Raw genomic sequence first — 16,627 nt, forward strand, 5'->3', positions numbered from 1 at the left:
TCACAATAAATATATGAAGTACGATTATAGTAGTATAGTTTTTATTTTATTTTATTTTATATACTTTATTGCAACATTTTCATTAATATTTTAAGTAATTTTGTAACTTCTTTTCATTCCTCATTACTCATTTTTTGTGTTATTTTAGTTTAAAGTTCACTTACATATTTTTTCATCTAAAAAATAACATTACATTACACATCGAGGCTGTTCTGTTACAAATAAAATGTCAAATATCTTTTTTTTTTGTCTGAAAATTAAAGCAAATAAACTTATAAACACTCTCATTAACATTACTGGTGTCATCTCTCTCTAGTAAGGACTTTGCAAATAAATTATATGAAATCAGCACGTTTTACTACCACAAAAATACCAGAAAGCTTTGTCTCGCCTGTACTCTGGCAACGAGGGAAGCTGAGGCTTGAAGGTTAAGCCTGGTAGTGCGAGTGAGTGAGGAGGCGGGTACTAGCTCCGGGGGGGTTGGCTGACTCGGCTGCTCTCTCCACCACCGGAGACCAGCGTTTTGTGAAATGTTGTAAAGCTCACGGCAGCACAGGGCCAATGAACCGGCTCCGGGCAGGATTTGAGCAGTTCTTTATCCTGGTTTGGGGATTCCCTGACTGCTACACTGTGAGCAGGGAGCTCTCACAAGCACTCATGTGGATATAAAAATGAGACATGACCGCAGGAGCATGTGTAGAGCAAGTATAGTGAGGGGAAAGCAATGAGCAGCACTACATCAAGTCAGACTGAACAAAAGATGGTGGAAATATGGGTTTAGTTGTATTGTGTTGTTCAGTTTAATGGATTAATAAAGGGATTTTAAATAACGGTACACTGATATGACCGATATTTGCCCTTTTTAGTATATTAGCTGTATCGGTCCTGTAGCTCCAGCATTGGCCAATATTTAGTTTGGGCTAGATGTAAAACTTTATTTTAAAATGCAACTACACTGATCCATTACAGGTTATTAGCACAAAAGTGGTCTATTGGTTTAGTTTTCTTTGATATACTTTTATAATGCCAAGCGGTCTGCTGAATAGACAGAACTGGAGCTCTGGAGTAGTCATTTCAAATCAAATCATATATACATTATAATTTGGGGAAAATAATTCAAGTTGGCCTTACAGATTGGTTAAATTAATTATCGTTGGTATTCTATAAATTGAGAAAGTAGTGGTCTTACTTTGACTTACTGGCAGCAATGACACTAGATTGGACAATGCAATGAAATCTATTTTGATCAAATCCTGTTCACCTTGTTTGTATATTGCAACAATCAGTTTGGGGCTTTTTTTAGTCGACATGGTCATTTAGCCAGTTCAATGTCAGTAAAAGCATGTGGGATTAGTTAAGTTAAATTGTAGATTTTTGTGTGTATGTGTTAAATACAACTGATGAAATTAAATGTTTATTGTTATTTTTTTTCTCACAAAAATACTTAAATGAAAATGTTTATTGAGCAAAACTCTTTTTGGGAGATTTTCTGTTCTTATTATTATTATTATTATTTTTTCAGGTTTCCTATAGTAGATGAATATAATTACATAGCCATGCATTAAAGAATTACATATAAATTTACATTTCTTTTTAAGCGACCTTTGGTTCCTAGCATTGACACTTGAACGTTTGAAAGTTTATTTACATACCAGTAAATAAACTTTGGGTTTGTATTAATGTATCATGTATCATTTTAAACTTTTTTCTTTGTTTCTTTTTTAGCAAATAGTATTCTTGTGGAAATTTGTACAATTCTTTCAGACTTTATTTATCTTCATGACTTTAGTTGCCCAATTCATCTGGTTGATATATCAATCACACATGACAAAACGCATCAACAGAATAGTATTTTTTGATTGTATGAAGCATGCATCTCCTTTCTCTATCTCTAACCCTTCTCTTTTTGTCCTTGTCTGCTTAGAAAAATGACGGGCAGTTTACGGTGATCCAGCTGGTGGGGATGCTGCGTGGGATTGCATCTGGAATGAGGTATGGCGGGTTTGAGCTCTGAGCCTGTCTTTGAACACACCATCAGGACACCAGCTGTTAGCTAATATGGTTCTCTTTATGGAAACCGCAGGTACCTGTCTGACATGGGCTATGTGCACCGCGATCTAGCTGCGCGGAACATCCTGGTCAATGGAAACCTTGTGTGTAAAGTGTCTGATTTTGGACTGTCTCGGGTGCTGGAGGATGATGCAGAGGCAGCGTACACTACGAGGGTAAGGACTTTGGCAGTTAAAGGGCCCATATTACGCTATTTTCTGATCTATGTTGTAATGCTGTTTCCTCATCAAAAACACACCCAGAGCTGTGTTTTGTTTCATTCACACATGTTTTACACACAAATCTTGCATCATGTGTTAATACAGGAAGTGCTCCACTGTGTTTTTAAACTCCATACACCTTCACTAGAATCATTTGGATAATTTCAGCCCCGGAACTGCCCATCTCTATTGAACTAAAGGCAGCTACTAACATGGAAGCTACCATTACATGACATCACAATAGCATTTTGAGAATTGGAGATGTTGACAGCTTACAAGAGACAATTTGTACTTTTAATACTGAAGTAAGTAGATCATCATTTTACATTTGGTTAATTGTAAAATGCAATATTGATCTAATTATAGAAATGGAACCATTGAGTTCCATTGAATCCATTTGAGTTCAAACCTGACAGGCCTATTTATGGTGCCATTTTCACATAACAAATAGTGGATTCTCTTTCACGTGTTTTTTTTTTCTCCATTTTGGCACAGATCTATATACATCATTCACGCAAATATAACATTTGAGCATTTTAATCTCTTCTGTTCTCCAAACAAATACTTTGTGGTGTTGGTGAAATATAACTACTCCCTCATAAGCATGTAGGGTTTTACTGCAGTTCTATCCATGTTCTGCAGGCCCATATATACTGTACATCTTTACCACATGGCTAACAAATTGACACCTACATTAGTACGTCAGGGGACATTTGTGATCACACATCCAGGGACACCTCCAGGGACACCTCCAGAGCGTCAGAAAAACCTTAGGAGGATAACAGCAATATGCTATAGAGACATAAGCAGGTTATTGCTAGTTATTTGTATAATTGGCATGTCAATCCAAACTCTTTTGATTAAAGCAGTCAACCCAGTGTTAGTGTTTAATGGTGGTCAGAGCGGCTGGTGGCGCAGATTGGTGGACTTTGTTCAGTTAGTCTACTCCAGGGCAGACAGAATGTGGAGTTAACGAATATTTACTATTACTTTATTTATTATTACTATTACTATTTACTACAGTGTAGCAATTTCAGAGACTCTGAAAAGTCTGTCAAGCACATTTTAAAGCAATGTATTATTATTATTATTATTATTATTATTATTATTATTATTATTATTATTATTATTATTATTATTATTATTATTAGCCTGTAAAGCACATTTTAAAGCAAGGTGATATTATTATTATTATTATTATTATTATTATTATTATTATTATTATTATTATTATATTGTTATTATTATTATTATTAGTAGTAGTATTATTATTATTATTAGCCTGTAAAGCACATTTTAAAGCAAGGTGGTATTATTATTATTATTATTATTAGCATTATTATTAGCATTTTTTTGTTTTATTGTTGTTGTTGTTATTATCACCATCATCATCATCATTATTATTATTGTTATTATTATTGGTTGACTGTATCAGAATTAAACCAGGATTAAATCAAGTTTTATTGAACCAGGTTTGAACCATGATTCAATTAGACATGCACAAAGATGCAGTGAAATATTGTACTCCAAAATATTAAATAGAACAGCAAAAAAACAAATGAAAAACAACAGAAAAAACAAACGTACCACTGGTCAAGATAGCAGTATTCCACTACTACTTCTACAATTCCACTACAATGAACTACAGATGAACAGTATACATTGACATCTACTTGTTACCAAAACTGTAGTAAAGGAACTAGTATTTGTACAGTTTTGGGAAATGTTTTGACAAGCACCGCACTTGGTTTTCAGTCATAAAACCGTGTTGCCGTTTCCGATGTCTATATTCGTACTCTAATCTAGTATGTGCGGCGACTGTGTGCTACCTACCAAATTTTAACCGGGAAGTCCACACTGTAGGAAGACACGGCAGCAGTGGATAACGGCGGATTTTTAAATTAAGTCGCTTCTAACTGAGAGCCAACCTGTCAACCCCTTTTCCGACAAGCGAAGGTCCAATTAGCAAACCGCTAAGACTCCACAACATTCAATTAGCACCCGCGCTAGCTCTGCCATAGCGCTGGATGAGTTGTCAGTCAGCCCGCTAGCTGCTCCTCTCCTCCTGACTCTCCCCTCACTCATCCTCACCCTTCAAATAATCAAGACCTAAGATATCCTTCCGCTTATTTCCATCAATACAGCATCAAGCTAATTTTGCCACTCATTACGGAAAGCGCGGGTTCCTTCCGAGCTCAGCGGTAATCTTGTGAACTTGTTCTGGCTTTTGCAATGATGAAGATGAGGCAAAAGAGGCGGGGGATTCGCAGCCCCCCGGCAGTTAGGACAAGTGGGGTTGGTGGTGGGTGAAAGAAAGTAAAATTTGATGTCATTAATGCGCTCCTGAGTTGGTCCTCATTAGTGTAATTGTACATGGGGAAGAAAACGTCTTTGATTTCTTTGTATAGGCTTTATCTGTGTTTTAAAAGATGCTAATGTTTCAGAAGTAGGATGTGTACATATGATTTATGATGTTGTGTAATTTATTTTTCAAACTTGATCGCTTTGTGGGGTCCAATGTAAAAAGGTCTTAAGGAGCCATCAAACCAAAGAGCGTTTTACATAATTCTGGCAAAATTAAAAGCAAATATTATCACACATTATCAACATTGTGAGATTGAATGCCTGTAAAATATAATGATAGACTTAAGTAAAACTAAATGAAGACTTATGTTATGGATATGCAACTTTTAATTTTTTTTTGTTTTTTTTGTACTTTTTTTTACTTAAATATTTAATGTACCAGACCAGAATCTTGAATATGACAAGTCTCTAGATACTTTTACTGAAGTTAGCTATTGTGTTCATAGTACATTTAGATGTAAAACATATTATATTCTCTTTCATATATATCCAAAATATCTAGAGAGTGGAATGTAATTGCAAATACTACTACTACTACTACTACTACTACTACTGCTACTACTGCTACTACTACTACTACTACTACTACTACTACTGCTACTACTGCTGCTACTACTACTGCTACTGCTACTACTGCTACTACTACTACTACTACTACTGCTACTACTACTGCTACTACTACTGCTACTACTGCTGCTACTACTACTGCTACTGCTACTACTGCTACTACTACTACTACTACTACTACTGCTACTACTACTGCTACTACTACTGCTACTACTACTACTGCAACTACTGCTACTGCAACTACTGCTGCTACTACTACTACTGAAACTACTGCTACTACTACTACTACTGTAGTATTGGTACTCTTGTAGCAGTTCAACCTGCAGAGACTGTATAGACTTTAGCCTTTAACTTATTTGCTGCCCATTACTCGTTTGACAATATTGCTATAACAATACTTTTTAATTAGTATATAAGCTAATGCTAAACATTCTCTCTAACATATTGCAATTTTGTCAAAGCCAAGGCAAATTTTCTAAATTATTTAATGATTTTCTATTCTTAGAACCCCAACAGAAAATTATGCTGACAAATTATTTATTTTCATGTGTATTATTATTATTATTATTATTATTATTATTATTTAGTATTTATTTATTTTTATTCCATTTATTTTAAAAAGTCCTTAGGGGCATAAAAACTAAATCATATACGTACATATATTTTTCCGTCATTTTCAGTATTGCCCTTTTCTCCCTTTAATGAATGTATTTTTTTTCACAGGGTGGCAAGATCCCCATCCGCTGGACCGCTCCGGAGGCCATCGCATACCGAAAGTTCACCTCGGCCAGTGACGTGTGGAGCTACGGCATCGTCATGTGGGAGGTCATGTCCTACGGCGAGCGGCCATATTGGGAAATGTCTAACCAGGATGTAAGTATGGCTTATGTCTTTACATCAAGCTCAAAGGAACATTCAGCTTCTGCACAATCAACGAATTCTACCAGCCCAGCAGTGTAGCCAATGGTTCATTAGTCTAATTGTTGCCAGGTTACATGCTGTGTGTATTCGAGGTGGTAGTGGCTATTTGCAGATATTGAGATCTGAGTTGGGTTTGGTATGAGTTCATTAGTGTATAATCACCGGGAATAGTGGGCTTTCAGTATGTTTGCTTCTGAACAGAACAAGTTGTAAGTGCGGTAGATGGCTAAATCTATTTTCACCACACTTGCAGTGGAATTGCATTAGCAGTCCCCATTTAAAGATACAGCATGGAACTTTCAAGAGGTGTCATGACATTTGCAAGTTAAAACCATACTTTAAAACAGGATCCACGGAGATAGGGGTTTTATGCAATACTGTGGAATATCATAGCCAAAGTAACATTACATGTGGCCAAGTAAGGGTCAGGTTTATGGAGATGCAAGCCCGCTCAGTGTAAGGATGCATATTTTGCCAGGTTTTTCAGTCCAATAAGTGCAACTAAACTGAAAAAAAAACATATATTTTAGTCACATTTTGCCAAAAAGTTACACGGCAGTGCTTTAAAGCTTCTATTAGACACAGTTTAGGCAGTTTATAATCATGCTATAATAATACAACCGCTGTGAAAAACTAATGTATCCAAAAATATCCAACCAACCAGAGAAGTTGATGTTGGTATTTGTCCACTGATCTGAAGGTTGGTGGTTCAAATCCCGCTCTCGGTACAGCGGTCATATCCACTGACCCACGGGTTTGCGGTGCGATTTCAGTTCCCATAGCTGAATGCTGCCGTGGAGTCCTTGGGCAAGACACTTAACCCACTTCACCCCCAGTGTCTGTGTACACTGGTGTATGAATGTGTGTGTAAATGGATGAGTGGTTTCTTGATGTAAAGTGCTTTGAGTGCCTTGAAGGTGGAAAAGTGCTATAAAAATATGCAACCATTTACCATTTAATTACTTGTGGTATAATGTACATTACATCGTGTGGTGCAAATAGTTTAGATTACATAATTAATCCAGGGGGCAAAAATTAAGTCACTTACATACACACTTGAAAGCTCCTTGCCACTTTGCCTTCAAGTTGCGTTCAGGGCCCCCACTTGAGTTCCAAAGGAGAGAAGGAATGATGACTAACTCTATTGCACAGTGCTAGGAAAGTAAAAGTTTAGCTCGCTTCACAACGACCAAAGCGTTCTCACCCGCAGACACAAGCGCATATGCACGCTCACCCTGGCACTGACCCCGGAGCACCGCCCCCCCCACCCACCCACCACCTCCATCACCCCCTCTCCTGCTCGCGCTTATTAGGCAGTCTGTCTAGCAGCAGTCTGGAGATGAGCGTGCGGAGGATGAGAGGAGAGAGGAGAGCTAGCGTTTGATGTTTAATTGAAAGCGTTATGCCGGATTTTCTGTGATCTGAGCGGAGCAGAGCCAGAGCACCGGCTCACCCCGCCCCTCCCGCTCTGAGCTCAAGTTGCCTCTCAATCGTGTCGCAAAATGTCTTCTTCTCGTTATATGCAAGTTCACCGGTAGAGGTACTGAATGGGTTGAGTCAGATCAAGTTGTGTGCATTCCCACTACACTACTGCAATATAGAGAGATATATTCTAACACCGTAGTATTCTGTAACTTTTGGAAGAAATTGTACTTCTCAGAGGAGTTTTCAGACAGTATACTTTTACTCCTACTTAAGTAATATTTGGTCACTTTCCCTGCTGTAAATACATCATCATATGCTTCATTTAATGATTTGAACACATTTTTGCGGTCTGTCCTTTGAAAATGCCATAATTTGAGCATTCATCGTTTTGCTATTCTGTCACATTAACATCGAATTATAAATCAGATATTACATCTTGATAGTAACCCTTACAATTACTTGTACTTGAGCAGTAGTTTCCCAAGTATTTTTGAGTAATTTCTTGGACCACTACTTCAAACTACTTAGGGTTAGGGTTAGTAATGTTGGTAATGTTATTGGTGTTGGTGTACACTTTTCTACCCATCTCTGATTCTAATGTGACACAACTGTAACAACTTGTACTATATGAATTGTTAGAAGAAAATGTGTATTTTACTGTTTCACAATTTTGGAAGTAGCAGTGTTTCTACAGGTAAATGCATGATTGGCAGTGATGAAAAAAGAATGCTAAAATGCACCCAGCCGCTGTCGCTCACATCCCAAATGTAAATCATACTCAAAGCAAACATTTAGAATTTAGGTTAAGATGCACTTTAATGTCTGTTTAATTTGATCCATCTTTCAGTGTTGCAGGGGACCCCATGTCCAGATATTGAGCTAGGCTTAGTCAGGTTTACCTTAGCTGGAGGATTTTACCTATTGTGCATGCTTTTAGTGGGAATTCACTATACAGTCTGTGTTTTGTACATTTTGCATTATATATATTTTAAAATAAATTTACATTAAACAGGACATACAGATGCTAAACAAAAAGAAAAGGGTTTATCATTTGTTACATTAGCATGCTGTACTACCGGTACTATTCAGTCTGTTGTTCTCTATTTTATTGTTATTATTATAACTTGCCTGTAAAGATAAAATGTTTGTTCTTGGTCTAGAATTTTGTAAAATACATTTCCTCAAAAAATGCGACTTATACCCCAGTGTGATATATATATTTTTTTTCTTCAATATTAAGCATTTTTGGCTGGTAGAACATATACTCTGGAGACTCTGGAAAACTATAAGTTGCCAAATATATTTGACTGCTATAAAAGTATTATTCAATTCCTCCTTCTAAGATTTTCAAAATAGAATTTGTTTTTTGCAAATTAATACTTAATATCTCACTTGCCTCTGAGCAAGGATGTGGATTTAATTCCTGGACAACTCTAGACTCTAAATTTCTCACTTATTTTGCTATTGTTGTTTGAATGACCTGCATTTTCTTTGTGTTTTATATTTTGTTATTTGTATATATTTATTTGTATTTGTAAATGCTCCACCTTGTAACTATTTAGTCAAAAAATAGACAGTGAAAGCATGTTTTTATTGTTTTTATTTATCGATGAAAAACTGTATCCTTACTCTGACTAACTTGGCCTGGAGGAGGGCACTGGGTCTTGGCACAATATGGCATAACATTTATCTTACCTCCACGGAAAATCATCTAAGTGACATGCCATGGACAAAAAGTTACACAGAATTGCTTTAAAAATACAACACCAGTAGTGACAGTAGCTCAATTGGTTTGAGTGTTTGTCCACTGATCTAAAGGTTGGTGGTTTGAATAACATAAACATCATTGGTTGAGTGGTCAGATCCACTGACTCACAGGTTGGCGGTGCGATTCTAGCTCCCACAAATGTATACTGTTGTTGTGTCCTTGGGCAAGGCACTTAACCCATCTCGCCCACAGTATCTGTGCACACTGTTGTATGAATATGTACGTGAATGTGTGTGTGAGTGGTTTCTTGATGTAAAGCACTTGGTGTGCCTTGAAGGTGGAAAAGTGCTGTATAAAAACATGACCATTTACCATTTGTTTTTTGAAGCTTGGCGTGTTTAGAGATCGTAAACCTTCATTTGAATAATTCTCTGCTGCCCAAACAACAGAATGCTACATTTAGCTCTACTCCTTGACAGTGGACCACACACGCAGTACAGTGGCTCCTATTCTTTATTGACTCTCCTGACCCTTTGTAACGGCACACTCATCCCATGTCAGTCTATTTGACACAACCCATCTCTCTCCCCTCTGCTCCTCTTTTATCTCCCCTCCTGCCTCCTTCTCCCACTCATCGCAGCAGTAATTTGATTTGCCGTCTTACCGTCCTTGTGTGTGTGTGTGTGATCCATTTCACATTCTGTCTTTAGTGTGGATTTTGACACAAGTAAAAACTGTCATGAACTCAACAAATCAATTCCCCTCTGTGTCTCGCGCTGGCAGAACTAGGCTGGGAAAGGGGAGCTTGCAGGGTTTAAACTCAACGACCAAAGATTTATTCATTATTCATCTAGCAATTTTCACAGCCCCCAAAAGAAGCGTTTCTGCGATGATTAAAACGACACAGCAGTAAATTACATACACAAATAAAAGCAGTAGGGTTTGTTTTGATGATTTGGGGGATTTTGGGTGAGTCTTGCTGGGTTTGGAGGTTGGGGTCAGATAGAGAGCAGCTGCCCGGAGGCTATGGTACCACCAGGATTTCAGAGTGCTTCTACAGGCAGTTTGCTCTGGCAGCTGCTGACAGTCCCCGCGGCGTTGACGAGCTAAGATTGTGTTGAACAAAATATCTTCTCTACAAACTTGCAAACAATGACTTTACGCAAAATGTCTATCAAATATAAGATTCAAAAGTGGGGCAAAAGTAAGTGTTGCCTGGAAAACCCAGAATGATATCTCTTGGTATTTTTTATACAGATTAGTCTGGACTCCACGTCCTCCCTTGCTCAAGACCGGTCAAACGTGATTGTGCGATCGTCCATCTCCAGACCCATTTTTTCAGTGACACGTGAAATAAAGGAGCTCATTGGTCACCTTTCATTAGACCTGTTACAGTAAGAAATTTGAAGCATGGTTTATTGCTACAGAGAAATATTGCGATAAACAATAATATTGAAACTGCTTTCATCCATCCATTTTCTTCCATTTATCCGGGACCAAGTCATGGGGGCTACAGTCTAAGCAGGGACTCCCAGACTTCCCTCACCCCAGACACATCCTCCAGCTCCTCTAGTGGGGCCCCAAGGCGTTCCCAGGCCAGCCGACAGGCATAGTCCCTCCAGCGTGTCCTGGGTCTTCCCCGGGGCCTCCTCCCGGTGGGACATGCCCAGAACACCTCCCAAGAGAGGTGTCCACCTCAGCTGACTCCTCTCCACGTGTAGGAGCAGCGGCTCTACTCTGTGCTCCCCCCATGTGACCGAGCTCCTCACCCTGTCCCTAAGGGTGCGCTTGGCCACCCTACGGAGGAAACCCATTTCCTCCGCTTGTATCCCCGATCTTGTCCTTTCAGTCAGAGCTCTTGACCATAGAAAACTACTTTATGCCACTAATTAAGATAATAAAAAATAAAACAATGCAAGATAAAAAAAAAAAAAAAAAAAGTCTATTTAAAATAGTTCTGGGATTAACTAAAACACATGAGTTAACACATATAGCAGAATGTACCTATAATTAACCATTAAAAAAATAAATAAATAAATAAGCAATAAAATAGTACTCAGTGTAAATATTGAGCCCCAATATAAACCCTTGTTAGCCGTAAATCAAGCTTACCGATTACTGTAGCTAAAACCAGGCACTACTTTTATTTTTCTTCCAACTCTTTTTCTTGAAAATGGATGAAGATACAGCCGCTCTCTGACAGCTACTTAGTCCAGTCCATGTTCACTTCTCACCTGTGTTTGTCTCTTGTATTTTTCTCCATGTGGTTGGCAGGTTATAAAGGCGGTGGAGGAGAGCTACCGTTTGCCCGGGCCCATGGACTGCCCCGAGGCCCTGTATCACCTTATGATGGACTGTTGGCAGCGCGAACGCACCAACCGGCCCAAGTTTGACGAGATAGTCTGCCTGCTGGACAAATTCATCCGCAACCCGAGTTCACTAAAGAAGCTGGTTAACTCATCGCACAGGTAATGGTGTTGTGACAAGAAAGGGATTGACGAAACTGGAGTTAAAAATTTTATATTTTGAGTCCAGTATTATCGAAAAGACAATGATGGCCTAAGGATGTTGCATAGGCCTGTTAATGGATGAGAAAAAATATAGATGACAGTTTGTATGCTACTTTTGTCATACAATAGTGGTAGTGGTGACAATATAAATCAATGAAAGGGAAAAATTACACTTTTATTTGTTTGTTTTTCAAAGATAGCTTCAGATAGCTTATTTAGCATTAAAAAATAGTTAATAGTATGCTCATCCAAGCCCCTTCTTCAGTTCTGCTCAAATTGCTGGTGGACATTGCCTTACGTCTATCCGACTAACACACCTGTTGTTTACAGTTTCAGTTTGTTATCTAGGTCTATTGAGCTACGTTACGTGTGAAGTGTGCCTGAGTCATATTTTGCATAATCATTCAGGCCCCTAAAGGGTGCCCTCAGACCTATTAGCATACTGGCAAGCCCTATTGTTTTCTTTGTTTAGGTTTAGGTCTGAGGATGGAGTTAAATAAATAAATGGGAGAACTTTTGGTCCAGTTAACATGATTGAATTTTCTTTTTACTATGGATTGTACCTGAATGACTGAGGGATTACACAGACATTTGTTTGTTTTTTCTTAAATATTTTATTACATATTTACATTACGGGTAGTGTAGTGTAGTGTAGTGTAGTGTGCTTCTATGAGTCAACATGCTCTAATATTAATAATAGGCCTTAGAAAACTTTTTCTTTTCATATTCCATTAGAGGAAGTGTTAGCCTGCTTGAGAACACAGCGTCATTTCTACTCCCATAGTTCAAATAAATAAACATTTAATTGACTCACACAGGCCTTGAAAGTGAATTAAAGCTATTGCTGCCAGTTAATAGGCCCATCATCATTCAGAAGAAGTATAAGTGCAGACTGCACTAAAGGCTTCCACTGTTCTATAATTAAAATCAAAATGGACGTGAAATGGCTGAAGAGACAGACATAGAATGCATATATTCTGTCTCTAATATGTTTGCGTAAACTCAACATTTGAACTTTTGAATGGTGTTGTGTTTATTATGTTGTAATGGAATAACTATTTTTTTCTTTGTAGCTAATGTATTAAATTAGCATCTAATCATTTCAGATCATTAATGCTGGAAGAGAATATTCAATTCAAGTTTATTTATATAGCACATTTAAAAACAACTTCCGCTGCCCAAAGTGCTTCACATAAAAGTCAGCAAAAAACAAATATACAGATAATAAGATGCATAGCAAAAGCACAATAATAGTCTGGGTGCTGCCGTAGAAAAGGCTCTGTCACCTCTTGAGCCTGGCTTTGGGCCCGGGCACCAGGAGGTAGTCAGCTGACCTCAGGGTGGAGTATAAGGCTGCAATATATTAAAGACCATTAGAGTCAGTGAAAAACATGACAACAGTTTGTGGATAGTATGATCAGATAGAAGGAATACTGATAGTGATAGTGAAGGTGAACAATAGCAGTGTTGGTAGTAGTTGCAGTACAATATTTCAGTATAGTAGTTACTTTAGCAGTAACTGTAGTCATAGGTTGATCCTGCGGTGTCTCTGACCTGTAGTATAGTGTATGGGCAGGTAAAATATAAAGAGTTAAACTGATTGATAATAATAATTAAAATAATAATAATAATAATAATAATAATAATAATAATAATGTTTAATACTCGTGATTCTCTAAAAAAAATACTCAAGAGTGTAAAACCAACCACTTCTCAATGTAGTACTTGTCATAATATTCATAAGTATTATTGTCAATGGTTTTAAAGATGTAAAAGCAGATAATGAAATAAAATTTGATGTAATATTTTTGTCTCGTTTGGCTTACAGGGTATCCAACCTGCTGGTGGAGCATGCCAGTGTGGAGGGAGACTGCTCGAGCCGGACCCAGACAGTGGGGGACTGGCTGGACTCTATAAAGATGGGTCGATACACAGAGCTCTTTGAGGAGGGGGGATACTCTTCACTGGAGACTGTGGCCCAAATGACATCAGAGTAAGTAGCTCAATATCATGGTAATTCTTATTAGTTTGCAGTTCCTTAACGTCCTTCAATGGATACTACCACCTAGTAGGGCTACAAAAGTTACAATTGCATTCATTGTTTAGTCTTGTACTTAGTTTTGAAATACATTTTGCCTTTAACCCTGGTTCCCTGGAGTTTTACAATTTTTAAAAGCCTTGTGCATAGGGCTCATTGTTGAAGAAGACTCTGAAAATGTATTTAGTCACAGAATACTAAATCCCTGAAACATGTATTACTTCCCAACACTGACTTTTACCATTTCTTACTGTGTTCTCCTATAGGGATTTACGACGGGTTGGAGTAAACCTCGCTGGACATCAGAAGAAAATCATCACTAGCATCCAAGAAATGAGGGTCCATATGAACAGTGCCAGCTCTACTGTCAAAATCTGCCCCTAATATGTACAGACACTCACACACACTCGGATAGAATGGACCTACAAGACACGGAACCTGCTGTTGGACCTAGAGCGGCTTAGCAAGCACTTTCTATGGACAAGGAAACCCAGTGTTGTGGTTATAGTTAGGGGTGGGACGAGACAGAATTTCCACGAGACGAGACACGAGATAAGGTCCGCACGAATGAAACAAGACGAGATTTTTGTATAATCTACTATATATTGGAATAATTGGATCAGTTCACAGTTTTGTTTGTTTTTTTTAAATAATTTGCTGTAAAGTTATAAAAATGATCAAATTAAGTCATCATCCTACGACAGATTTAAGTCCATATTTATTTTTTTGAACATTTTATTTATAAAAGATAATGAGAACTGGATCTACACCTATGTTCTCTGTCACTCCGGCTCTTCCACTTCCACTGCTGCCTGCACTATAGACAGAGTACTTCTTTCTTTCTCTAAATTAAGTTATTGAGGAAGAAGGCCTGAATATCTCTTTGTGGATCTTCTTCAAACAAGTGTGGAAAACATGTTCCGCGCTGTCCGTAGGTGAATTAGACGAATTAGAGAGCTCTTTCTGCCAACTTTAGTACTGATTATCTGCATCAATATTGGTCCTATCACTACGAAATAAAGAGTGAGGCAGAGGTTAAAGTGTTCTCTCTCTGACACATACTTGAAAAAAACTGAGGCACTGAACTTTTAACTTTATCTGCCATGTGGTAATAAAGGCTTTTAATTATTTTGTTCTTTCAACGTTTTTATTTAAGACTGGTCTCTATAGTGAAGAGCACCAAACGGACAATTTCGCACAATCTCTACACATCCAAGAAGCACTCCTGTCCCTAAATTTTTGAATATATGAGCAACATCTGCTGAAAGATGCGCAACCTTCCCAAGCCTGCGCTCCTTTCATCCCTGTGCCAAATGTAAAAATGGAGGATAAAATCTCACAAGATGTTTTTTCCCTTGTGTGCGCATTCTCGTGGCAGTTTGGTCTCGCGAGATCTCGTCCCATTCCTAGTTATAGTTATGGAAGCAAGTTCTTGGTTGATTGGTTGCTTTGTTGGTTGATTGATCGGTCTATGGAACTACGGAACATTGAAGCACTGAAACCAAACAGACTGGTGCTATTGAAAGAAAGGCGATGGTGGACAAAGTTGTGAAAACCACAAAAACATTTTTATCATTCTTACTGTTGCGTTTGTGTAATTTTTGGAGAGCTTTGCGTCTCTGCACTGATGAGATTCTATTCAAACCAAGTCGAAACACTGGATTTTGACAGTTCTAGCGCATTTTTGGCTGGATCACAAATAGGAGGTCCACAAAGCAGGCTGAATGAACTGTTAACGCCTGCCTCAGGATGTAAAAACCTCCGCACGGACACCTTTCTCAGGCAGGGTATACACATCATTACAAAAAACAGATATTGTTGTTAGCGTAATCTTCTTTAAGGCTTGTTTTGACATGCTTTTTTTTATATTTCCTCATGTTCCCTATGTTTCAATGTTAAGACATGAAATATGATGCAATCGAGTGTAAAATATAATACAGCTAGATCAGAGATATCGAATTTCGCCAAATATCCAGCAAATATTTGGGCTTGGAGCTAAAATAATTTGTAATTGGCACATCCGTCCAAAGCTGCGTTCACACACACCCTGTCAAAATTGAGAGCAAATTGGAAATAAAACCCAAATCTTATCTTGGACCAAACTCAGTCTGCATTAGCACTATATTGGAGTCAAACCAGAGAAGAGTTCAGAAGAGTTCATTCACAAAAACAGACGTGAAGTGCCATTTTAAAAAGTCTGACACCAAATCTATTTTACTGCAGTCATCCATCCCTCCTTGATCTAATCCACTAGACGTTATGTTTCTTGAGGGTATTTGTAAAACACGATAACAAATATAACACTTTTTGACTTTTTTTTCTTTCCAAACTGAGATATCCGTTTTTGCAATTGAACTCTTTAATGTAAATATGCAACAGGCAAAGTGGAACATAGCAAACATTCAATTATACCTTATAAAAAGTAGCTAAAACCGCACAAGAAATCAGTTTAAATTAGCCCATGAAGTTGAAAACGCAGCAATGAAAAACTATTATAGCAGTCACAAGCAAAAGACAACAATTGGTAACCATAGAAACCAGTCCCATACATTAGTTAAGTCCTTCTTTTGTACTTGGTGTAAAATTAAATTGTTAAAACTGATTAGTTGGAGCTTTTAAAAAATCATTTTGGCATTTTTTTTTTTTTAAGACATTTTTATTTTGGAAAATGTTGAATTGAAACAGCAATATGGACTTATTTTTTCAAAGCAAGACTATCAAGCAGTAATAGGCAAAATAATTGTTATCCAATACCAGCTTCCAGTAATTGCATTTAGAGTTGTAAAGTTTGTCATTAGTTCCATAGCAGCTACAGGCTACATAC

At 37.7% G+C, this 16,627-nt stretch overlaps 1 protein-coding gene across 1 annotated transcript in view; it reads left to right on the top strand.

Annotated features, from left to right (window-relative positions):
- The window catches only part of LOC117379308 (ephrin type-A receptor 5), a 125,234-nt gene extending 110,828 nt beyond the window's left edge, over positions 1-14,406 (top strand). The window contains exons 14-19 of the mRNA XM_033976002.2: positions 1,925-1,992; positions 2,084-2,225; positions 5,925-6,074; positions 11,530-11,723; positions 13,594-13,758; positions 14,070-14,406. Of these exons, the coding sequence (XP_033831893.1) occupies positions 1,925-1,992; positions 2,084-2,225; positions 5,925-6,074; positions 11,530-11,723; positions 13,594-13,758; positions 14,070-14,187 (837 nt within the window). The 3' untranslated portion in view covers positions 14,188-14,406. The remainder of the gene's footprint in view (positions 1-1,924; positions 1,993-2,083; positions 2,226-5,924; positions 6,075-11,529; positions 11,724-13,593; positions 13,759-14,069) is intronic.
- Positions 14,407-16,627: the final 2,221 nt, after the last annotated feature.

The sequence above is a fragment of the Periophthalmus magnuspinnatus genome, chromosome 12 (genome assembly GCF_009829125.3).
Source record: "Periophthalmus magnuspinnatus isolate fPerMag1 chromosome 12, fPerMag1.2.pri, whole genome shotgun sequence".
NCBI classification, from domain to species: domain Eukaryota; kingdom Metazoa; phylum Chordata; class Actinopteri; order Gobiiformes; family Gobiidae; genus Periophthalmus; species Periophthalmus magnuspinnatus.